We start from the raw sequence: 26,160 nt of genomic DNA on the forward strand, positions 1-26,160 counted from the left end.
CGCGCTCGCAGGGCCGCTGTGCACCCGGGCCGAGACCGCGGGGACCGCCGGGCGGGATGCTGCGGGCGGCCGGCGCGGTCCAGCCCCCCAAGGTCAAGTGCGCGGGCGCTGGGAGGAGTTCCCGGCCTGCGGGCGGTCCCGGAGCCGCAGGAGGGGGCGCGCCAGGCAGGGTCATTTCCCCCTCCGGCCGTTGGAGGGGGTGGGCAACCCCCTGGCTCACACTCTGTTCTCCGAGCCGATGACGCCTGGCCGGGTTTGTTACCATGGGTCAAAGCCTTCGTAACGCGCACTGGCCTCTGTTGTGCTTCCAGTGGAAAACGAAAGTTCGGAAAGCGGCTTGAGCGCTCAATAGGCTGTGCGGGTGTAAACGGAGGCACGTTAGTGGGTGGAGACTGGAGGATAATGAAGGTTGAGTGGAAGCAAGCTGGTTAGTGATGGAGAGGCGTCCAGGGGCCGGTGGTACTGCCAGCTGCTGGGTCCCGGACAACTTCAGGGTACAGCGAGCTGGATGTTTTAAAATGGGAAGAAAAAAAAAAAGGCATCTGGTTTGAAGCTCAGCCTCTGGAGCTCATTTTTCGCCCCCGACTGGGTATCTAAGCTCACTCCTTTGCACTCCGCTAGGACCGGCTGCCAGCCCGGGTGGAGATGGGTTCCTTCTTGGCTTCCTCGTTAGGGTCACCCGGGCAGCTACCTACTTTGACGCTGAGTAGCCTTAGGGGCACGACCTTCGGGGCACCAGTTATCAGGCTGCATTGGGTAGCTGATTGCGACACAGACGAGTTGAGTAATCCAAGCTGTAATCCAAGTATTTTTCAGAATATTTTTCGGGACCAAGAGAAGTTAGCACCCCAAGAGAACAAGAAAAGGGCGGGTGGGTGAGGATGGAGGTGGGGGTCTCTGAAAGCGGTGAAGGTAAGAGATGCTGGGAAAGAAGGGTTTGATAAGGAGACAGCAGTTGGGGAGCACGCTGAAAAGGGAAAGACGACACGCCGCTGAGCCCACAGAGCGAAAAGGTAAGGACAGTGAGAAGGACGCTCCGGTTCTGCCCAGGGCCTGGGTTCTCTCTCAATTCCTCCCTTTTCTCCAGGTGCCCAGTTCTGACTCTCCTTTCCTCTACTCTTGATACTGCCTAGAAAAGGGGCTGAGAGGGGAGTGTTCCTCCCCTAGCAGAAGGTCCCTAAATTGTAGGAAAAGTGCCAAGGAAGGTGAAGTATTGAGAATACCCTGCATTTTTTCTTTTTTAAATTATGAAAGTATGATAACACATTTACAGGAGCCGTGAGAAATACAGAACAGTTACATTCAGTTCCACTATATATTAAAATTATTTTTAAAATAGATAAATTAAGGTTTTTACTTGGAGTTTCCATATCAAAAAGTAGATGAATTAAGATTTTTAGTTGGAATTTCAATATCAAACTCTCAAAAATTAGTAGAATAGGCAGAAAAGTAGGATATAGTAGACCTGAAAAGCACTATGAACCAGTTCAACATAATTAAGATTTATACAATTTTCACACAACAGCAGGATGCAAAGAGAATATCCTGCATTTTTACTTTGTTTAATTGGATTAGTTTTACCAGCAGCTACTGTATAGTTTGTTCACAGCCACCTGCAGAGGAAACCTAAGACTTTTCTCTAACTGGATTTCAAGTCATCAACATTTACTGATAAAGAACAATGTTTATGAAATATTAAGTGAAAAAAATAAGCAAGTTGCAGAACCAAGTATATAACCTAATACCCTCTTTGGGAGACTTTTTTTTTCTCTCTCTCTCTACTGCTAGACTGATATCTGGAAAGAAAAATACTGAGCAACTTGATCATTTGGGAATGGAGAAGAAACTTGCACTTTTATGTAATTCACGTCTATATTGTTTAATTACTTTAAGACTTTAAAAAAGGGTATCTGTGCAATATCTGTTAGTATATCTTCCTGGACTTTGATTTCCTCCTCTCTAAAGGATCAAGGATAGAACTTCCCAGTGGCCCTGTGATTAAGACTCTGCTCTTCTACTTGGTCGGGAACTAAGATCCCACATGACTAAGATCTCTCCAAAAAATGGATCGAGGCTGAACTACAAGGTCAGTTATACATATAAAAATACAGGGTTTGTATATATCTGACTCTCTGCTAATCTCTGTGGACAAAACAAGAACTATAACATACAAGGGCTGCCCTCGGAAGTGGAGAAACAGGGTGATCCCAGGAGCAGCAAATGTGAGCCAAGAAATGCCCCCACCCAGGGGAGGATATGAGGGATTCAAAAGGCAATGGAGGAGCTCCTGTTTGCACACAGGTTAACTCAGTGACAAGAGCAAGATAATTTGACTGGCGGCATGGAGCAAGCTGAAATAAAGCTTGACTGCCAGGCTTAAACATTTTATTTCTATTTTGAAGATAATTTGTGAGTGAGGAAGAGGCACTGAAGGTTGTTGTTGTTGTTGTTTTAAGAGGCAACACAGTAAAAGCCTTCTGTTTTGTTCCCTTTCATCTTTCCTGTGGTTTCCTTGTTACCAGATGGGACCTTCTCATATTGCCTTGGAATATTGAAATTTCAGATGAAACCAGTCCAATGGCCAGGCCTGCAAGAAATGTACAGCACCATCCTCTCTCCTGGCAACAAAGTACACAGTGAGTCCACCATACAGTAGAAGGATCCTCTGTGTAGGGAACAGTGCTCTGCCAAGGTCAAGACTATCAACCTTTGTAACCATGTATTGTCAGCCTAGAGGAATGAATCTGACTGAGTAGGAAGGTGTGAAGATTCATTCCAAAGGATGAATTCCTTCTTACTTGGAAGGTCTTTGCCACTCTCTCCAGCTTGAAATAAGTGCTTTTGACAGTTAAAGGGGTAGGCCAGAATATGTTATAAACTACAGAAGGGCTTTGTAAATATTGACACTTGGATTTACTTTAATTTTCTGTCACTTGGAATGGCTCCCAATATGAAAAAGGTATTTTAGACTCAAAAACAAATTCTGGCTGGATACAGAACTATGGTATCTATATACTCACACGCATGAAACCATCAGTGTAAATTCCTATTGTCTTCAATTCCTCTCCCTGTATTCTCTCCTGAAGCCTCTGGAGTCAAAGTTTTGCCTTGACCATTCTCCTAGCACAGATCTTGTCAAGATCACCAATATCGTCCATGTTCTTTTTTTTCTTAAGTCACTCAGTTGTGTCTGACTCTTTGTGACCCCATGGACTATACAGTTCATGGAATTCTCTCGGCCAGAATACTGGAGTGGGTAGCCTTTCCTTCTCCAGGGAATCTTCCCAACCCAGGGATGGAACTCAGGTCTCTCGCATTGCAGGCGGATTCTTTACCCTCTGAGCCACAAGAGAAGAATACTGGAGTGGGTAGCCTATCTGGTCTCTAGGGGATCTTCCCAACCCAGGAATCGAACTGGGGTCTCCTGCATTGCAGGCGTATTCTTTACCAACCGAGCTATGAGGGAAGCCCTATCTTCCATGTAGCTAACCTTTTAAGTCATTTCTCAGACCCTATCTAAATTGACTTATCAACAGCATTCAACATATGTGAGTGCTTTTACTTCCTTGAACCCCTGCCCCGTTTAACTCTGAGGATTCCCTGTTCTCTGGATTGCTTTCTCCCTTCTCCTCACACCACATACCGCTAGATGTCAAAACACCTAGAGCTCGAACTCTTTTTCTCTGCTTTTCCATTCTCCACTCTCTCGGTTAGCTCATCCATTTCAGTACTTAAATTATGCCAGTATTATATATATATATATATCTGTATCTATCTCTATCTATATGTATATATATTCCCCCAGTCTGAACCTCCTCTCTAAACCCCAGTGTAACATCTCCACTTAGACATCAATAGGCATCAAACACACACATCCCAACCTGCTTCCAAATCTGCTTCTCTTGAATTCTTTCTGATTTTGGTAAATGTCAACATTATCTTTCCAAGTATTAAGTCAAAGCCTTGGGGTCAACCTGGATTCTTTTTTGTTGTTGTTGCCCTCCTCATCCAATCCAACAGCAAATCCTATTGGTTCACATTTGAGAACACACCCAAAGTCCCTGACTTGTCGCCAGCTGCCCCTCTGTCATCTAATCTGAAACATCATCTCACATCAGATTACATCACTCTGTCCTCAAAATTCTCCAGTGACTTCTGGTTTCAGGTAACTTGTAACTCCCACCGCCAAAAAGAATCTTAATCCCTTGCCCCTGTATCTCATCTCTTATTATTTACCCCCTTGTTAAGTCCATCCTGTGTCCCACTGGCCTCTTTACTGCTCTCTAAACCTCCAGGTATGCTCCTGTTTTAGGCTGTGTGTTTTCCCCTCTATCTAGAATTCTTTTTTTTTTTTTTTATCTCTATATGACTTCTTTTCTCATTTTCTTTGAGTCTTTGCTTAAATACTCTTTGCAATAAATTTCCTGATCATTCTGTCTAAACTTGCAACTCTGTCCATCCTGTCACATGGCCATATTTTATGTTTCTTCATAGCATTTATTATTATGTGACCTTATATTTCTATTGATTTGTTTATACTCTATGTCCTCCATGAGAATATAAGTTCTATTAGGGCAAAGTCTTTGTCTTGTTCAGCCCAATGTTCTAGAATCTTACACGAAGAAGGTGCTTGATAAATATTTGATGAATAAATCCAGGATGACTGTCACACACATGCTTAGTTCATGTATTCACACTAATATATGAAAGTATATTATTTAGGAATATGCCTTTTTAATCTAGCAATATATAACTCTTGACTTTTGTCTCATTCTATTATTAATGCCATTAAAACCCTAGTCACTGATATTACTCCCTCCTTTAGAAAAGTTTGTACAATATGCCAGGTTGACTAATAATCAGATTGTTCTAGCCATTGTGCTTTCTTTTGCCTTTTTTTACAGGCACTTTATATGCATAGACTATACTTCTCTGATAGAAAAGAAGACATGGCCATTTGAGATCTGAGAATATCTGAGTCCAAGGATTTCAGTCACTATTAAGGGAAACAACGGTAGGTGGGGGGAAAAGGAAGCTAAAAGACCCTAGAGGCTTGCCTCCGGGAGAAGGCAATGGCACCCCACTCCAGTACTCTGGCCTGGAAAATCCCATGGACAGAGGAGCCTGGTGGGCTGCAGTCCATGGGGTTGCGAAGAGTCAGACACGACTGAGCGACTTCACTTTCCCTTTTCACTTTCATGCATTGGAGAAGGAAATGGTGACCCACTCCAGTGCTCTTGCCTGGAGAATCCCAGGGACGGGGGAGCCTGGTGGGCTGCCGTCTATGGGGTCACACAGAGTTGGACACAACTGAAGCGACTTTTTAGCAGCAGCAGTATAGCAGAGGCTTGCCTACAATTAATACTGCTCCCACACCTTCTCTGTTCAATTTTCTATGTTAATATCAGGTCAGGACATGTGCTCTGAAGGAAAATATGGCAGGGCTAGAGGGAAGAGGGTAGATAGAGCTGCTGTTCAGACAGAGGGGTCTGGAAGGTTTTCTGCAGCAGTGACCATTTAAGCAGAGATAGATCAGAGTGTGTTAAAATGAGGAGGATGCGTCTGCAAAAACTTCCCACCAGTGGATGAGCACTTCTGTCGTTAATAGTAAAGATGAAACCATATGCAATATGGTTTAAATACCTTTATATTCAGCTTTTACAAAAGCAATCAATTTGGGATACTTTTATTGTATTTTAAATAGACTGCCTGAATTTGAGCATGAAAACTAGTCAAAACAAAATTGCTTTGAGACACTTAGCCACTGACCTTCCTCTAAGTCAGCGCAATGACTAGAACAATCTGAATATTAGTCAACCTAACATACTGTACCAACTTTTCTATCTTTTAAAGAGAGAATGGTATCTATTAGTGACTAGGATTGTGATGGCATTAATAACAGAATGAGACAAAAATGTCACTAGACAGTTATATACTGCTAGATAAAAAGGCATATTCCTAAATAATATACTTCCATATAGTAGTATATGAATAACACATTAAGCATGTGGATGTCTGTGTATAACTGATAAAAGGATGGATTATAAACACATACTAGATTCGTCTAAGTAAAAAAGAATCTGTATTGGAATGCTTCCGATAAAGGAGGAGGTTGGTAATTTTGACTCATATTCTGTTAACAATGCAAAGTGTTCAAAATTAAATTGTTTATTTGTTTGCATTTCTCTCAGACAGTCTAACATCTCAGACTGTCAGATACATAACATAATACTTCTTCCACTTTTCAAGTGATGAATGGTGTGCTGAGGCTTTGAATGCTCCAGAAGGGTTGTAGTTCTGGTGATGTCACATCAGGAGGCCACTTGGAATCTCTTTCTTAAAGTCAGTGTTGTCCTCTGGAAAGATTTAGGTGGATACTGTGAGCCTGAAACACCAAGCAAAATTCTCAAATGTTTTTACAAACCCCAGCTCTCAAAAGGGTTGTGTTTGTATGTTCCATGCAGATGATATATATTTTTTTAATTAAAAAAATTATAATGTCACTTTTACAGAAATCAGGTAACAGTCATATGGAGAAACTGCCGTTTGGGGTGCTGAGAAGAAGGAGGGGTGCTCCCCTTAACCGGGCCTGAATCCTGGCTGTGAGTTGTCCCAGATAACTGTCAGCTGCCTTAAGAAGTCCTTCCCACTATTGGCCTCTCAGTTTCTCATTTCTTTTTTTTTTCTTTTTTCCTGCTACAGAGCAAATGTTGGTAAGTTTATAGCTCTTGCTGCTTTTGAATCTGGGAACAAAGGTAAGCAGAAACCACATGCCTGCTTGTCAGAGAGAAAATACGTCGTTAGAAATACAGGATCATCTCTCTTATGTACCTTTCGTTGCTTTTAAAAAAATCATATTACTACTTTATTTTACTTTAACTTTATTTGGGCTGTGCCTCGTCTCAGTCACAGCATGTGGGATCTAGTTCCCTGACCAGGGATTGAACCTGGGCCCCCCTGCTTTGGGAGCATGGAACTTAGCCAATGGACCGCCAGGGAATTCTCCCTTCCATCACTTCTATAGACATGAAAGAGGGCTCCAACCAGCAATAATAATAGTTGTCAGAAAGTTTTTGATAAGAGAATACAGTAACTTAGTATTTGGTGAAAAAGTAAGAGTGTAGATTTTAAACAAATTCAGAGCTTGGTTTCCCCTTCCTAACCTCTCTTCCTGCGTGCTATTCCACTTTTCCACTTAGCACACTTCGATCAACGTCTCCAAAATCAAATTCATCAGAACTCCTCTGCACCATCTGCAGAGATCACATTTATCACCCCTCACTCTCCTATCTCTCAAGCATCATGGCTGCCATTTACAGAAAGAACCACTGTTGCTGGAAACAACAGCCAACACTGCCGGGGAACGTATAAGGAAAACAGCAACAAAAAGGCCTGGCAGCTTAGAGCTATGAGCATAGCAAGAGAAATTTCAAACAAATAAAGAAATCTTTGACATCACTATGCTGGGCTGATGTAAACAGTGATAAGCCTAGACTGTCCCAATGCTTGAATTATACTAGATTTATTTTAAAATGATACTATATTAAGTATTTCCCTTAAAACAGCAAATGTCCTCTACATTTCAGATTATTTATAATACAAATGGTTCATAATTTTTGAGCGAACAATGTATCCCTGACATCTGGCCTAGGTCCTTTCCATACGTTTTTCCAATAATTACTCTATCTAGTCTATTATAAAAAAACTAAGATCCAGAGAGATTGTTGTCGTCTTTGTTTAGCTGCTAAATCGTGTCTGACTCTTCTGTGACCCCATGGACTGTAGCCCACCAGGTTCCTCTGTTTATGGGATTTTCCCAGGTAAGAATACTGGAGTGGGTTGCCATTTCCTCCTCCCAGGGATCTTTCCGTACTGGAAATCGAACCTGCCTCTCTTGCATCTCCTGCATTGGCAGGTAGATTCTTTACCACTGAGCCACCAAGGAAGGCCCCTCAGGAGAGGCTGAGGCTCTCCTAAAGTGCTCCGCCAATAGGTACTAGAGTTAGGCATTTGATTCCAGAGTGACACACCTCACGACAACGCTATGTGGTGTCGACCCCATGGACTGTAGCCCACCAGGCTCCCCTGTCCATGCGACTTTCCAGGCAAGGGTACTGGAGTGGGTTGCCATATCTCTTTTCCAGGGGACGATGCTATGTTACCTCCTTAAATAAAAATGCTGGTAATGGTTTTGAAAATTAAAATATCATTGGCCTGAGTTCAGTCTAGAAACGTCATTCTTTAAATGGCATGCTGCTGCTGCTAAGTCACTTCAGTCGTGTCCGACTGTGTGTGACCCCACAGACGGCAGCCCACCAGGCTCCTCTGTCCCTGGGATTCTCCAGGCAAGAATACTCCATTAAATGGCATACTAGCTGAGAATAAGTATTTATCTGTAAAACTCTAAATCATAAAATAACTGGAATATTTGTATTATTACTTTTGTGAAGCATTTTTATATTTAGATCTTCAAAGAGAATCTAAAAGGATCAAGTTTCACTTAGAAGAAAAGTGTAGAAACTCTACAACAGAGAAAGACATTGATTTCTCGTAAGACTCATAAGACAGCATCTTCTTTTTCACGTGGGTAAGGCCCTAAGTCGCACAGAGTCGGACACAACTGAAGCAACTTAGCAGCAACAGCAGCAAGGCCCTAAGTTATTCAGAACCTTTGGGTATTTTCTCCTTTAAGATTATGAAAATTAATAAAAGCAAACCTCAGCCAACCTCAGAAGGCCAGCAGAGGGAGCTCTCGTGGCCTGCTTACCACTCACCTTCAAAAATCCCAATAGGAAGACAGCTGGTAAAGAATCTGCCTGCAATGCAAGAGACCCAGTTCAATTCCTGGGTTGGGAAGATCCCCTGGAGAAGGGATAGGTTACCTACTCCAGTATTCTTGGGATTCTCTGGTGGTTCAGACAATAAGGAATCCACTTGCAATGCGGGAGACCTGGGTTTGATCCCTGGGTTGGGAAGATCCCCTGGAGGAGGGCATGGCAGCCCACTCCTGGAGAACCCCACAGACAGAGGAGCCTGGTGGGCTACAGTCCATGGAGTCACAAAGAGTGGAACACGACTGAGTGACTAAGCACAGCACAACAGAAAGAAACTATCTTGGTCTCCCAAACAAGCAGCCCAGCCACATTCCTACCCCAGCAGGAGGGAAGACTTCCTTGTTGTCTAGCAACAAGCCCAGCAGCTCAGCCAATGAGAAGCCATCATTACTTAAACCTTTCCTTTCCTCCAATGAACTTTCCTTTTTTCTTTACTTATTACTTCCTTTCCTTGTCCTGCCTTCCTTTTATAAAAGCTGTCCATGCTGTGCAACTCCTCAGAGTATCTGCCAGATGAGATGCTACTGGATTCATGAAATGTTTAAAAAAAACCTAGTTAGATCTTCAGATGTACTCAGAAGATTTTTGTTTTTTAACCAACAGTAGAGAAGTGCTTGCCTTTGTATTTTGCTCTTTATAAAAATTCCTGAGATACAACCAAAGACTACAAACACGGTCAAAATTATCCTCTCAAGGTAGATAATCTTGAAAACTTGAAACTTCACATACATCGTTTTGTTTGTATATGCAAAGCACTGACCTGTTAAAAAACTCTGACCTGTCCACACGTGCCCAGCAAATTCCATCAGTGTCAATGAACCTTTTCGAGGTGTATCTGACTGTTAGAAGAAAAATAAAATGAAAGATGAGTTCTAATGTTTCGAATATTTTTAAGAATCAGAGTTATGGTTAACAGAAAACCTACCCGAAATGTATGGGTAGTGCTGGGCCTTGAAAACTGTTCCACGGTTAGAGATCTTTCTCGAAGAGGTGACCGTTCTACACTGTCAGGTAATGCACTCAACCCATGGTTTTGTAGATGTCTTCCTCTGAGCTAAATAAAGGATAATACATTCTTGTTAAAACAAATGCAATTCTTAAAAAGACAAAAGAAAAATCTGTATATGTTTCAATCAGTCTCTCCTCTCTTCATTCTTTCATTCGCTTATTTGAAAAACTTCTATTTAGATGTTGCCAAGTATAAGGTCTACTAAACCCAAGTATCAAAATATACTTTGTGTAAGTAACTGTACCTTTTAATCTGAGAAAGCCCTAATAAGTAAATATGGATTAAAACATTAACCACATAAAACTCAATATTAAATTATGATAGAAATGTTATTCTGTATTTGTGAATGCAGCATGGGTGCATTTTTGAAGCATCTGACTTTTTAAAATGTGATGTTTGACTGCTTCTATGATTCCACTCTAAGCCACAATATTCTAAGGGTAAATATTAAAGCTTTGCAACTCTTGCCTTCTGGGAATGAGTTTTATTGCTGTGCCCAAGGAGGCGGAAGGAGTGTGAGAGAAAGCACTGCCTCAGTTGGTTTTTCTCTGTCTAGGCCTTATGTCCCTATGATTGGCATTCTTCTATATTTTATCAAAGAGACACAAGTTAAGGACTTCTTTGGCTCTCCAATGGTTAAGGCTCCACACTTCCAACGCAGAGGGTGTGGGTTTAATGCCTGGTCAGGGAACTAAGATTCTATATGCTACATGGCCAAAAATAAAAATAAATACTTGCTTATACTGACAGTGCCTCAACACTGCAGTGAACATGGTACAGATTAGCTATAAAGATGAGAGTTTAGGGCTGCGCCGGTAGTCCATGGTTAGGGACATGGCATTTTCGCTGCCATGGCCAGGGTTCAATCCCTGGTCAGGGAACTAAGATCCCTGATACCATGTGTCAGGGCCAAAAAAAAAAAAGAGAGAGAACTATTAAAAATGGCAGAGTATTTTACTGTGCTTTTAATCTATGCCAGGCATTATTTAACATCTATAAATTCATGTAATCCTTATAGCAGTTCTTTGAGGTGGGAATCATTATTGCCCTTTTATAAATAAGACAATTAAGGGAGATTAATTTGTACCAAATCATACAGAGAGTTTGTGTGACAGGCTTCAAACACAGATCTACCTGTCCATGGGATTCTCCAGGCAAGAATACTGGAGTGGGTTGCCATTTCCTTCTCCAGGAGATTTTTCCAACCCAGGGGTCGAACTCAGGTCTCCTGCATCGCAGGCAGATTCTTTACCATCTGAGCCCCTAGGGAAGCCCCTCCTGACCTAACCATCACACTGTTTTTCTTACTACACCATCCTGACCATCAGATATTTCCTTGACACCTGGACTCTCTGATTTAATTCAGGCCATGTTTGTATTTCACAAAATAATCAATCAACCCTCTGACCTCCTGTAAATTCTCACAAGACACTGACTTTCAGGAAGCAGATGAGGGAGATGTTTTATGCTACTGAGCTCTTGTGAAAGTGTTCGAATTATGTCTGCTTGCTTTCCAACAAACACTGAAAATGGTGCACTTAAGTATCAAGACATTTGTCTTACGGAAACAGGGCGCGATCCGGGACCTGCCGTGTGGTGCTCTCCAGTCTCGGAGCCTATTGGGGGCAGCCGGCTCCGTGGGGTTTGAGTCGGTGGGGAGCCCATACGCTCCACGCCAGTTTGCCTGTAAACACAACAACATGACCTGAGCACCCAGGTGCAGAGAGATGAAAGACTTTTCGGCAAAGCTCCTTACCTGAGCTATTGATCACAGCCTGCCTCCAGTGCCTAGCAGAATGAGCTGAGTTTCCTGAAGATGAATGTGGGCAGGGGACTGAGCCCCAGCTCCAGTCACTCCTGTGTTTTGCAAGGACCATGAGCCTGTGTTTAATAAGTGCTCAGCTATGCACGGAACACACAAGTTTCTGAAGGTCTAGTTCCTCCCCTTAAGGAGATTTGTCGTTGTTTAGTCTCTAAGTTGTGTCCAACCTTTTGCGACCCCGTGGACTGTAGCCCACCAGGCTCCTCTGTCCATGGGATTTCCCAGGCAACAACACTGGAGTGGGTTGCCATTTCCTCCTCAGGAGATCTTCTGGACTCAGGGATTGAACCTGCGTCTCCTGCATTGGCAGGAGGATTCTTTACCACTGAGCCACCAGGGAAGCCCTCAGGGAGATTAGAAGTTGTTATTGAAAACAAGATGAAGACATGTAAGTAATTAGATTACAAGGCAATGCAGTTGATATAATATAGTGCTATGTCCAGCATCTGGTTCTTATTACAACTGCTGTAGAAATTTAGGGAATAGAGCCATCAATGCAGGATAAAATTAATTCTACTGTGCAGGGCTTCAGTGAGGAAAACCACAACATTTTATGTAAGGTCATAAAATTAAGAGGCAAGATAATGTTCTTTGATGGGAAAACTAAATATTGTGAACATGTCAGTTATTCCTAAATTTTAAATAGATTTAAAGCTATGAGGTCCGATGTGATACTTTTTTTAAAATTTGACAACCAGATTGTAAAATTTATCAGGATGGATTAGAAATTTTAATAAAAGAAGAGTAAGGATGATAAGACACCTTCCGTACCAGATAATAACACTGAAAAATTAAATGATCCAACTCATGCACAAGAATAGAGATGGTTACTCTAGAAATGAATTCTAATTCATTTTTCATTTATTCACTAATCATAAACTTATGCAAATTAAAATATGACAGGTTTTGATTCATCAGGTTTTAAAATACACATACTACCTAAAGTTTACAGGCTGTAAAGGGAAGAGTCTTGTCTGTTGCCAGGGGATCTATAAAAATTGGTAGAACCATTCCTAGAAGAACTTTGAAAAAATATTTCAAGAGCCTCAAAAATATCCATAATCTTTGACCTGGTAGCTTTACTTTTAGGACTCCCCACCAGGAAACAATTTTAAGACACCCTAACTAAGATTTATGTCAGATAATATTCACTGCACATTATAATAGTGAAAATATAAAAGAAATGAAATTTTCCAGTAACAGGGCAACACATATACTCACATAATTATAGTCATTAAAATCATGCTTTCAAAAATATGCAATAACATGGAAAATATGAATAATGTTTAAGTGAAAAAGTGTATGAAAAAGTGCTACATTACAGGACTTTCCTGGTGCTCCAGTGGTTAAGAATCTGTTTGCAGATGCAGGTTCGATCTTTGGTTGAGGCACTACTGATAAGATCCCATGTGCCACAATGTAACATCTTGTGTCCAGTGACTAAGAACCAAAGCAGCCAAAAATACATTTATAAAACCTATTTTGGGAATGTCAAAGCAATCAACAAGACACTAGCTATTAACCTAAATATTGCCTGACACTTGGGTGACTGAGAAAACTGTTCCTCTGTGATTCTACAATTAAAGGAAGTGCCAAATGCCTTTTTAATAAGGCAATGATTTGATGTTGATCCCCAAGGCCAAAAGATTTTCTGAAATTCCCTACACAGAGTGAAGCTTGTCCTTAGCGATAAATAGAACCAATAGGTATGTTGTTTTTGAGTCTTGAAGTTTTGTCCGACTCTTCTGTGACCTCATGGGCTGTCCATGGGATTTCCCAGGCAAAATACTGGAGTGGGTTGCCATTTCTTTCTCCAGGGCATCTTCCCAGTCCAAGAATCGACTGTCACAGCTCCTGCCACATCTCCTGCATTGCAGGTAAGCTTCTTTACCGCTGAGCCACTTACTCTAATAGCTATGTACATCAACTTTCACATATCACAATGAAAGTATCAATTATGTTTTGTAAAGGCTAATAATTAGCTAATTATTAGTTTTACAGACTCAGTCACTGAAACCCATCCAAGACCCTCTCCCTCAAAGAACTTCCTTTTGTTTGGCTCCCTGTGATAGAGGTACATGGCCTGACTTTATATTCTAGTATCCAACTAAGTATACTACTTTAATTCATGTTAAATATCCAGAGTAATGAACCATTTAGAAAAATGTTCATATAAAATTTGACAGCGGATGCTTTGTCTGGAATAAACCACAAACTAACTGACAAGCATCTCTGTCCTCTGTGATCTTTGCTTTACCACCAGAGAGAAGCAAGACTTACAGTTTTGTCCCCCTAAGAACTTCATCACTGTACACACTGGGGATTTTTAGTCTCTGGGAGTCCGAGGTAAGAGAAGGCAGCCTCCTGTGTGCAATTGTTTTCTTTGCGGAGGTCTGTGGTCCACGAGCATCTGTGATCCGGGCCAGACGGTTTGGGGCTGAGGAGAGAACAGCGTATCCTACACCCAGTGGTCTGTCCTCCTGCTCACTCCTGGGGGAGAGAAAGCAACTTAATTGCTCAGGGGTAAGTTCTTCGAGAACAGGGCACTTACAATATTTATCCTTTACTAGACTCTGTCTAGAGCCTGACATGCAGAACATAGTCCCATTTGTTCAGTGAATGAACAGAGTAACATTTCCAGCTCAATTTTAATTTCAAAGAAGGATCATCAACAGGGAAAAAAGATCTAAGTTTCTTCTTGTTTGCACCAAACCATATAGCCCACAAGAGGCAGAATTCTTAGTTACAGTCCCCTTTTCTTATCAGCCCCAACCTAACAACTGTTTTGTGCTGACACCTGACTATCATCCTTTTACACACTGACAGCACGTGGTCTTTAGGGCTAGAATGCATCCAGCTCAGGGAAGAGGGTGGATCACTATTTTTTATACGCACTGTGTTCTATCTGCAAAACAGGTAGGTCTCTGCTGAAGTGGTTTTGCTTGAATTGTCATCACACCATTCAAGTCACTATAAAAATTGTTGGAGAAGCGATGTATCTGAGGAAAGTAAACACAATAAAAATTAAAAAGCATCCAGGGTCACTGCAATTACTGTTAAAGGACAACTTCAAACTGGCTAATAAGAGGTGCATTTAACAAAGGGACTCTATTTTCTAAAAATATGTGAAGAGAAATTAATAAAGAATGACTGAATTTCCAAATGGGCTTCCCCAGTCGCTCAGCAGTAAAGAATCCTCCTGCAAGGCAGGAGATGCAGGTTCGATTCCTTGCTTGGGAAGATCTTCTGAGGAAGGCAATGGCAACCCACACCAGTATTCTTGTCTGGAGAATCCATCCCATGGACAGAGGAGTCTGGCAGGCTACAGTCCATGGGGTCACAAAGACTTGGACACAACTGAGTGACTGACACTCACTCACTCAATCTTTATGTTGGTGGTAACAAGTCCAACTTCACAGAGTTATTAGGAGAATTCAATTTGATAACCTTGGTGAAAGCGTGAAATAAAGGCTAAATTATTACTCATCTCGTATCCGGCCTGTAATACGACCAAGTAGATTTAAAATAATATTTAGTTTCAGGCAAACAGAGTTTCTGAAACTAGAATTCTAATTCCAGAAAAATGTGGCAACCCTAATCCCATTTTCCTCATATTGAATACATATAAAAATAAATGTCAGAGGCATAAATTAAGACCTAGTATGATTATCACAAAATGCTTTGCCTATTTCAAAATAAACTCTACTAGTATTTTATTTTTTAACTTTGTTGCCCATTCACTTTCTTTTACATTTATCCACATTAAAACAAAATAGCTATAAAAAACATTTCTAAAAACCATAAAAAGCCATAAGTACAACAAAATATCTGTTGAAAAATTTCCTTAGATTTGAAAATTTCCATATTTCTCAAGTATATTTATGTTGACATGAAGTGAAGTAGCTCAGTTGTGTCTGACTCTTTGCAACCCCGTGGACTGTAGCCTACCAGGCTCCTCCCTCCATGGGATTCTCCAGGCAAGGGTACTGGAATGGGTTGCCATTTCCTTCTCCAGGGGATCTTCCCGACCCAGGGATCGAACCCTGGTCTCCTGCATTGCAGGCAGACGCTTTAACCTCTGAGCCACCAGGGAAGCCCTATATTTATGCTGCCTGACAGTTAAAGCTTCTCTTCTATGTTGTTATAACTGTTCATTTGCATGTGATTCATATTTCATATTTTAACATGAAAAGTGGGAAATATTATTGAGCCTGTCAGCAATTTAAAGAGACCAAAACATACATTAAGCTGGTAGCAATTTCAAAAGTTTCTTTTGAACAGCACAAGCAAAGACTAAGTGGAAAGCCCTGGCACTAGAGAGTAAATTCTATTATTTCTGTTTTAATCCACTGTTCCCTGAACCTCACGCCCTATTGCTCCTATGCTGGGTGCCTACTTCTGCCTCTGCTTTGTCATCCTCCAAAGTTGTAGTCTATATCTAAAGCTACAACTGTCATCTATTCTAAACATATCCACTAGATTGCCTCTGTGTGTGTGTGTGTGTGTGTGTGTGTGTGTGCGTGCGCGTGCACACGCGCACTGTACTCTTTGCCATGGCTTGACGCCCTCCAATTAACTTGTAAGAACCAGGAAATTTCTTCTTCTCTTTTGTCTGCTTCCCCACACCAGATGGGCTGTGCAAACATAAAGTCCAAACTCCTTAGCCCTCCTGAAGGTGTCCCATGAACAAGTGCATCCTTTCCAGCCCACTTTCTACTAGATCTTTGCATAGGGACATAATTCAAAAAACCGTATTGAGTTCCCAGTACATGTTTGTATGATTCTGTGCTCACAACACCCCCTTTGCACAACATATGATTGCCCTCATTCTACAGATAAAGAAACTGGAGTTTAGAAAAGTTGAACAACATATCCAAGATAATCCTCCTTACGGGTCTCAATTCCCAACGCCACATCCTGCCACAGAGACTCTGCTGGTCCCAGCGCCCCATTCTCCAGCCCTCTATCCGTCTCTGCCGCCCTCCCTCAAGCCTCCAAGTGACAATTGTCTGAATTGACCCACACAGTCTTCCCACCCAGGAAAACTACCTGTTTCTTCATGTTTGGCTCAAATTTCATCTCCAGCCTAAAAGATGAAGCCTCGCTTCAGGCAGGGTAAATCATCCTCGTCCGCATTCTCTTACAACCTTTCTTTTGTACATCACTTAGAGAAGACACTGCATCTGACCTGTATAATACTTTTCACTCAACTATTTCAGAGAATACGCTGTGATCATCTCTGTATGTCCTTAAAACACCTAATACAGTTGGTGTGTGGTGCTCAGTTGTGTTTGACTCTTTGCAACCCCATGGACTGTAGCCCACCAGGCTCCTCCATGGAATTTCTCAGCCAAGAATACTGGAGTGGGTTGCCATTTCCTATACCAGGGGATCTTCCTGACCCAGGGATCGGATCTGAGTCTCCTGCATTGGTAGGCAGATTCTTTACCACCTAGCCACCTAAGAAGCCCCGATACAGTTCACTTAATACAAACTCAATAAATGCTGAATGAACTCAATGCATACTCATTGATTGAGTCTTTTATTGCTTTGGTGGGAGGGAAGGAGAACATCTGTAACCTTCAACTTGTCTAGAAATACTGGGGAAAGCATGTTTTCTTTTCAAAAATTGTGGAATCAGTTCTACCCCTCCAAACAGCTGGCAAGTCACAAATCTGAGTGTCCCTGTTCTGTCAAACAATCTGGTGATTTTATTAAACTTCATCTGAGTGTCCCTGTTCTATCAGACAATCTGGAAATTCTATTAAACTTCATAAAATATTTTAAAATTTTGGTCTTATTGGCCAACAGACTCAAATATCTTGATAACAGAATTTAACACTGGACACTGGCACTCTGGACAACCTGAGGCCAGATATACAAAGACTGAAAGAAAGAGAGAGCGAGAAAGCACCTACCTGCAGTGGGTTAAGATGAGAAGCCAGGGATACACTTCGAGTTTCAGAGCTTCTAGATGGCGGAACACTGGATACATCAGCATTAATGCGGGAAATAACCGTGGGTGGAGATTTATTCTCAGCTACTTTCAATTTTTCTTTCTGTTTTCCTCCTTCTGTGCCAAAGAAAAACCAATATTATTAAGAAACATTATCTAATACTGTATATGTAGTTAAAATTCACTGTTCAGAGAGAGTATTTCTTCTTGAGATACCTCGAGTCTGCGGTGGCCACTGAACCTTAAAGAGGATAGACCCTATGGAGCAATGGGCTTTGACACTTTTCCAAGAGCATCTAATGAAATCCCTATCCTTTCAGTGGTAGGTTAAAAAAAAAAAAAAATCAGAGTTATACACTGGGGCAAGAATGATTCTTGGTATTTTATATCCCAATTAATCCCTTTGATTGCAAAAAGTAATATTTAATTAATATGATTATTATACTATTGTGAAAATTGGTTAACATGAGTCATTACTGTCCACCACTGACATTTTTTATCATTTGTTTCTGCTCGGTTTTGAGTAGAAAACATTTTATACAGGTAAATGAAGTGATTAATAAATTAGCTTGTTGACTTTTTATTTTATAAATAATGTCATCTAGAATTAAAAAACAATATCCCATTACTAGAGATTAGTTAGGTAATTTTTTAAAATCAGAATTTAAAAAGTGACTTCTAGCTTCTCTCTAATGTATTTCTGTACTTTTTCAGGAATACCTCAATCTTATTTTTATAGCTCAAAACACAAGAATATCATTTCTGAGGTGATTAAAGTTTACTTGTGAATAAAGGCAGAAACCCACTTCCCTTCTCACTCCAGTCATGTCCTAGATTTGGCCAAGTCAAGCAAGTGGGACAGAAAGCTGAGGAGCAGGGGTTACTTTTTCTTTTCAATACGTCACATTCTACAAATTAAGTACCTCTAAGTTCCCAGTTTTTTCTGGTCAGCTTTTCCAGCACCTCCACCACATTCGTCCAGACGTGATCAAACACTTCCGCAGCCACCGCGTCTCTGATACAGTCGTGCGGCGACACGGGAGGAAGTCCGTGCCTACGCCACGTCCTGCGACGACGAGCTGGCTTTTGTTCAAGACAGTCCTCGCCACTAAGGATAAAACCCATTCTCATTACTGAGCTATCAATGGTTGAGGTTAAAAGAATGCTACTCCTCTAGCTATCCAACACACATTCATATATGTTTATATACAAACAGCATTTTTTCAGTACCAAATTTTTATTATACAATACCAATAGCTTTTCTCTAAGAATCAGATACGCCTTTAGAGCAGAGACTGGACCTGGACCTTTTCCCCTTTGCTCTCCTGGGCAGCCAGATTCTGAAACCCTGGGGGACAAAGCCCACTAGAAGCCTTCCCACTTTCACCAACGCGCTAAACGCAATTCTTATTTTCTATCAGTGCCACTTTGTCAGTAAGAAAGGGAAACACTGCTCTAACATATGCATACCCTGCCAGGAACTGAAAAACTGGGGAGCACAGGACTCTCAAAAGAATGGAAAATCTTTCAGATAAGTGAAAAATGCACAAAACACTACATGAGCCTATAATCAACACACATGCCCAATAGATATTACTGTACTAAGTCAATGTCGAATAAAATTCTATTTACTCTTGTTTTCGGTCAAAAGCAAAATACTCTTCAATCTTTCCATCCACATCAAAAACCTCTTCTTCCAGAGATGAATGTGCCATGAGGTCCACAACCCTGGTACCATCAGGACCCGGCAGGGAGGGGGCTGAGAGCAAGGCCGGGACTATCTGAGACCCAGAGATGCACAGCCTATGGGGAAAAGCAGATTCTGCATGAGGGTCAACAATACAATGTTTACATGATCCGGGTGGGCCCTTAAATTAGTTACAAGGCCACAGATTTCCAAATTTTAAAAAGCACTAAACACTACATTTGACAAAAGTCATATGCTTAAAAGCGACATTTTAACCCAGGCATCATTAAAATTTTTAAGGGCTTCCTAAAAGTCTAAATCATTCTAAGAGTTTGTGTCTTCTTTGCTATGATGAAGACGCATCATGGGATAGTCCCTAAGATGTGTGAATGGCATAAGGGGCTTACCAAAATCTGTTCATGAGCAAAAGAACACAGAATAGAGCTTTATTTCTTCTGCTACTGTCTTGAGGCTTAGTATCCATTACCGTGAGGCAGTTCTTGATTTGGCATCTAGCCCCCGCCTCTCAGAGTATTTGAAACAACAGTTTAAAAGTTAACTGCCTTGATATTTGTATTACATGCACACAGCATCATCAGTTTAGAATCAGAAGTATCTTGGGTTTAAAAAAAAAAAAGTGCTCTGCACTGGCCCTTTATTGAAATCTAAACTTCTAAGTTGGTGAAGCCAAGGATCACAGCTGAGATAGACATGAAAAAGTATAACTAAAATGCATTTGAAAATACTTTTTAGGGCTTCCTACATGGCACAGTGGCAAAGAATCCACCTGCCAATGCAGGAGACACAGGAGACTCGGGTTCCATCCCTGGATCAGGAAGATCCCCTGGAGGAGGACATGGCGACTCTCTCCAGTATTCTTGCCTGGAGAATTCCATGGACAGAGGAGCCTGGCGGGCTACAGTCCACGGGGTCGGACATGACTGAGCGTGAGCACATCTGCTCGTAACAGCGGATGGATATGTGTGTGTGTGCTAAGTTGCTTCAGTTGTGGCTACTGGGGTTCCCCAGTGGCTTAGCCATGAAAAATCCACTTGCAATGCAGGAGCCACAGGAGATGTGGGTTCAGTCCCTGGGTCAGGAAGATCCCCTGGAGGAGGACATGGCTACCCACTCCACTATTCTTGCCTGGAGAATCCCATGGACAGAGGAGCCATGGACGGTTCATAGAGTCGCAAAGAGTCAGTCACAACTGAAGCAACTTAGTACGTGCACATTCTGGCTATTACTTATTTATTTAAATATATAGTTTAAAATATGCTTCCCAGGTGGCTCAGTTGGTAAACAATCTGCCTGCAATGCAGGAGACCCAGGTTCGATACCTGGGTCAGGAAGATCCCTTGGAGAAGGAAATGGCAACCCACTCCAGTGTTGCTGGAGAGTTCCATGGACAGAGGAGCCTGGCAGGCTATGGTCCATGGGATCGCAAAGAGTCAGACACGACTGAGCGACTAACACCTTCACACTTTCACTTTCGAAAGTAACTTCTAGCAACATACTCTCTGATGTTGCTGCTGTGTCCACAGTCATCAAGGAAGGGTCTGTGGATGGCAGAAGCAGGCCGGCTGCTCTGGAAATGCTCAACTCCTTCATCAGTGGGCGGGATGAGCTGTCTTCCTAATACTCTGAAAGTGGGAGGGGAAAAAAAAGGAAACTGACATTTTTTATTGGAAAGGGGAAGACGTTTTGAAGCAGTTTTGAAAGGATGAAGCGATAAGGTCCATGAACAGTGTAACGGGATCACAAGAAACGTACGGGCTTTGAGGGGGGACATACTACACTGTTCTTGCCATTGATGGAGAGCCCTGAGCCAAAGTTTGCAGGCTCCCTGAGCCACTGGTTTCATCTGTTCCATTTTGTATGCAAAGTAGAATAACAGTTCCCTTGTAGGACTAACAAGTAGCTTAGAGACAGTATAATCACATTCAGACAGCTAAGGTAATGCTAGGCACACGGAAGCTCCCTATGTTAACCAATATATACGCAACAAAGGAAAATAATGTGAATATATATACTTGGTTTACAGTCCTTCCCATCTTTTCTTTTCTCTACCCTCTCGCTTCCTTCATTTTTATCTTGAGTATGTAGGACAACACTGAAAGAAACAGATCTGAGCTCCTGGGTTTAGGCAAGTGCACCGTGATGCCGAGGAAAGTCCACGTGCATTGTTAACGTCTAGTGGACTCTAAGGCAGGGGCTTACAATGGCCTGGAGACGAAAAATTAAACCTACTGAGTAAAGATTTTTAAAAATCTTAGTTAAGTCAGGATTTTTTAAAAATCTTAGTTACTTAGTTAAGATAACCAGAAGATTTATCAACATCTGTATGGAAATTCTAATGTAGTCTCCCCAGATATAACCCCGAGAAACTTCAGATAATGGACATGGATTATTATTTATTTTTTTTTTTTACCCTCTAAGTAGGTTTGGCTGAGTAATTGAAGGAAGACAATCTGTATACTCGATCTATATCCTTTGTCTTTGATATTAAAAAGAAATAGATGACCTTCTCCTACATAAGGGATCTTGATGAGATAGTCAGATTCATCCATGCAAAGAATCTCTCTCTTCCTGCCCAGACCTTGCCCCATGCGTTGCTCCTCGAGGGTGGACACAGCTGCTCACAGACTAGGGAGTGGGAAGGCAAGGATCGCTCCCTCCCTTCTTCCATTCTCGCATCTGTGATGCATGCAATGCCTTTCCGAGCATGAGCTCCATTCGCGTCTCACAAATTAAAGTGCACTTGGAAGGTCTCCAGATTTCCTCAGACACCATTTCGAAGGGAGTGATTTCTCGGTAAAGCACGTGTGTTCCCGGTACATATTTTGACAAGCACTTTCACTGAAAATATACCGACGTATTGAACAGGTCAACAGGGAGCAGTTCCCAACCTCCTTCTGGAGAATTTTTGTGAACAACCTCCTCACCTCAGATGCAGGGACCGGCCTGCCCATTCACGGCACTCAGCCTGGAGATTCTGGGTCTGAGGGCTTCCTTTCCCTTCAAACAACATTTCCTCGACCTCCCAGAATAACTGCTGCACCTTCTGTGCACTGGCTTTGTCAAACTCCTAAAATATAGAAACACACATTTAGTTACAGGACTAGAAGCTGTCAATAAGGGCGTCAGAATCAATGATACTTACAAATTTATATAATAGGAGGGAGCGTAACTCGATCGAAACCAGACATACCAGGGCTCCAATTTTTACTCTTCTGAAAAAGTACATCCCAACTGAGACTTAGTTTCCTTAACTGTTAGAGATAATCTCTACCACGAGAAAGTCTCATAATCCAAGATTTTACATAAACATAGTTACAGCTATGAATATACATACTGACATAGACATTGATGATGCTGGAAACACACACACCATATATCCAAGCACATGCACGTATGTGTGTGCACAGACATGTGTCCCTCATGTAGTTGTGCCTTGGACACCTAACTGCATTTGCAAATTGCAATCTTTTTCTAATGCAAAGGAATATTATTTCACGGAAAGGGAAAGAATCACTTTCTTTCACTCAAGAAAAACAGACAAACAAACAAACAAAAAACCACCTTAGGTATCCGAAAAGATGTGATTATTAGGATGAGACCAGAGTATTCATTTTTCCTGTCTGGTCTTAAGAGATTCTTGGGCTGAGGGCGCAGTGAACTGTCAGGGAGAAAACCCTTCAGTTTTTCTGTATATTGAAAATGACTGAGAAGTAACAGGCCTCGTGCCCTTACAGTCAGTGAGGAAAACGTGAACAGAAGCACAACCGGAAGAACCAATTATCGGCTGACAGGGCAAAGGCCTTAGTCCGGTCCGTTTTCTCCCAGGGCGGGTGTGTGAAATCTAACCCACAAATTCAGCCTGACATATCTGATCCAAAATGGTCAATTCAGGCTGATTTTCACAGACTGCTATTCCATATTTTCCATGATACTTCTTCCCCTTAGTTGATAAAAAACTAGATTCCCAGATTGCAGGGTAGCTGAATTACCTCTTTTAAAATACAAAATAAGGAGAAAACTCAGAAGAATATTTGGCTGGGGTGTGAAGAGGGCTTATTTTCATTTTTCTCTGTTTTGTATTTTGTTGCATTTACAAATATTACCTATCGAAAAGTAAGTAAACGTTTTTAAATTCAAAACAAAACAATGTTTAGGGACTGGAGTAATTTAAACTCTATAAACGGCAGTCGTAAGACTCTCTCTGGATAATTACTTGAAATTTTGTAGGAAAGGAACCCAGCATTTGGACGCTAATGCTTCACAAAGCAATGGTTCTCAGCCTTCTTCCCATCTGCCCTCTTTTGACCAAAGAGTGTGGGTGGGAGCGGGTGGTGTTTATCCCAGTGACAGACTCACATCTCCTCTGAAAAGTGCCCGAGTGATTCAGGGCTGACTCCCTTTCAGCCGCCCCCTCAACCCCTGCCCTGCACCCCACAACCCTTTTCCTCTGGCCCCTTTGGAGAACCGCTGCTATAAAACCATGTAAAACCATCCCCGGGGAGTGGACCCACATGCACAGTCCAGGGCAGAGAGCTGCTTTTAAAGAAAGCAAAGAAAACCAGAACACAAACAAGAAAACAGCAGGAATGAGACCATCCAAGGAGCTAGTCCGGAATCTTCCATGGGCACAGGGGCGTCACAAAAGCCTGTGTTCCAGAATTCTCAGACTCTTGAGGGGATGAAGAGGTCAGAGACTGTGCAATCACACAGATTTGAATGGCAAGCTTGGGCTGCAGACTAGAGTCCCACCCAGCTCATTCTCACTACAGGGTTAACATCTTCTGCTAGGATTAGATGTAAAATACCTGACTTAGAATATTCAGGGGAAATTCCCTAATCGTGATTTTTTTGTTTTTAAACAGCTTTTATTTTCCCCCAATTTTTCTCTTATTCAAGTTCCTAATTGTCAGAATCTCTCTTGAATTTGCAACCACAGATATTTATGGAAAAAATCATATATAACAACCTGATGGGGGGTTTGGAGGCGGGAAAAACAGAACTATCCATAGCTAAGATGCTGGACTGTGTGATAATGGGAGCTTTTTAATTTTTCTTAAGAGTGTATTTTCAGTTTTATGTGTGACATGTCAGTGCTTTTATATTTATGTATATGTACAAGTGTACCAGGTAAAGGTTTTAATTTGGTAAAAACTTTAGATCATCGTTATGAATTGTAACCATGAGATTATCCAAAATTTTGTGAGACATACATCATCTCTCCAGGAGTAAATGGAGCTCCTCTCCGTAGATAAACCAGTTGTTGAACTCTGTGTCCCAGACCCAGACCAGGAGTTGGGGGCTTCTGTAGGCGTGGGGCTCCCACTTGATGAAAATGATGACGCAGATTCCCTGCAGGAAGAAATATAAGTAACAAATGACAGTTACTGGGAACAGGTTTTACTGGGAAGCGGCTTCACCTCTCTGAGCTTACTTCCTCTTTCTTCCTTTAAATATACTGGTTAATTTTCACACTACACTGATTTTAAAAGATTTATGCAGTGTAATGTTTCACTTGGCTAAAAATAAAGCTTTTTTTTTTTTTTTTTTTTACCTTGTAGAAATCCATGGCCCATCAGTGATTCTGTTTCCCATATTCATTCAGGCAAGTTTTGATTTTGTGATCAGAAGCATTTAAAAGGCTAATTCTTACCGGCTGTATTTAGCAATGGCTTTCTGTACATTTTTTGTAAAATGGGTAGGTAAAGGATCTTTGCTTTTCACAGCGAAACTCTGCTTTCCAGATCCTTCTGACAGTCCTCTTCTGAAAAAATAAAATATGAAAAGTAACTAATATAATAAGTTTATTCATTAAGACATTTAAAATTTCCTTTCATAGAAAGTTGCCCCTCTCTTCCCATCATGTCTCCCTAAACACACACATGTATGAGCGCACACACACACCCCACACACACCTCAAGACACTGAGGCTTAGTTCCCTACCATTTTTATTTTTCTTAAAATCAAGGTTGTGGGGTGGGGAGGGAGCTGGAAGGGAGGTTCAGGATGGGGGGACACGTGTGCACCCGTGGCTGATTCATGTTGATGTATGCAAAAACCACCACAATTTTGTAAAGCAATTAGCCTCCAATTAAAATAAATTAATTAATTTTAAAAAAATCAAGGTTGTTATTAACCTATATGCACTGTTACATAAAAGCAACTTCTTGTGACTCAACCAGATTGGTCTAAAGGTTGCCCCAAACCTAGGTGGACACAGCCTCACTCCAAAACTTGGTGATGGAAACGTGAGCTGGATTTCAGGTCCCAGGTATTTCTTGACCCCAGGTGCCCTTGGGCTTGCAAAAGCCAGCCAGCCTTGTACCAAAAAAAAAAAAAAAGAGAGATAGTTTTAAAATATTAAAAGTAATGGAAAACTAAAACAGAAGAAACCTCTCAATTTTAAATATGGCATTAAACCTGGCTGGTGTAGTCCAGTTAGTGTTAATCATTAAAATGTCCTTTCAACGAACCTCTTAAAACATTTACTTCCCTCTAATCAAAATATCTTTCTAACAGTAAACTACTTCTGTTCTTTTATCAAAGTCATATTTTCCCACATGTTTTATATTAACTTTAGATATGGTAGTTATTTGAGGAAAAAAGTCAATTTTCAATATTTCTAATAGGGACATCACTCTAGCATTCATTTAAAAATTTGCTTTTCAAATAAATGGTATGTAATTTTCAACACTTGTGTTTCTGACTGTAAATGGAGTTTTAAAAAATATTAATATGAGGATCAGTTTTACCCTTTGTTATATACTAAAGAACTCTACAACAAAGAGAATTTTTAACAAGTTAATTACTATTACTGAAGGAAATGGCAACCCA

At 41.4% G+C, this 26,160-nt stretch overlaps 1 protein-coding gene across 3 annotated transcripts in view; it reads right to left on the reverse strand.

Moving 5' to 3' along the window:
- Positions 1-6,226: 6,226 nt before the first annotated feature.
- Positions 6,227-26,160, reverse strand: part of FAM149A (family with sequence similarity 149 member A) — a 38,466-nt gene continuing 18,532 nt past the window's right edge. The window contains exons 3-15 of one of the 3 annotated variants that reach the window (XM_068970422.1): positions 24,980-25,087; positions 24,540-24,651; positions 22,254-22,396; positions 20,826-20,951; positions 19,254-19,424; positions 18,545-18,729; positions 17,584-17,738; positions 14,561-14,664; positions 13,946-14,155; positions 11,407-11,527; positions 9,760-9,888; positions 9,595-9,673; positions 6,227-6,385 (exon numbers count right to left, since the gene is read on the reverse strand). In XM_068970422.1, the coding sequence (XP_068826523.1) occupies positions 6,312-6,385; positions 9,595-9,673; positions 9,760-9,888; positions 11,407-11,527; positions 13,946-14,155; positions 14,561-14,664; positions 17,584-17,738; positions 18,545-18,729; positions 19,254-19,424; positions 20,826-20,951; positions 22,254-22,396; positions 24,540-24,651; positions 24,980-25,087 (1,717 nt within the window). In that variant the 3' untranslated portion in view covers positions 6,227-6,311. Of the gene's footprint in view, positions 6,386-9,594; positions 9,674-9,759; positions 9,889-11,406; positions 11,528-13,945; positions 14,156-14,560; positions 14,665-17,583; positions 17,739-18,544; positions 18,730-19,253; positions 19,425-20,825; positions 20,952-22,253; positions 22,397-24,539; positions 24,679-24,979; positions 25,091-26,160 lie in introns of all 3 variants that reach the window. The other 2 variants (XM_068970421.1, XM_068970423.1) reach the window with 2 other exon arrangements.

Source organism: Capricornis sumatraensis, chromosome 4 (assembly GCF_032405125.1).
Source record: "Capricornis sumatraensis isolate serow.1 chromosome 4, serow.2, whole genome shotgun sequence".
Taxonomy (NCBI): domain Eukaryota; kingdom Metazoa; phylum Chordata; class Mammalia; order Artiodactyla; family Bovidae; genus Capricornis; species Capricornis sumatraensis.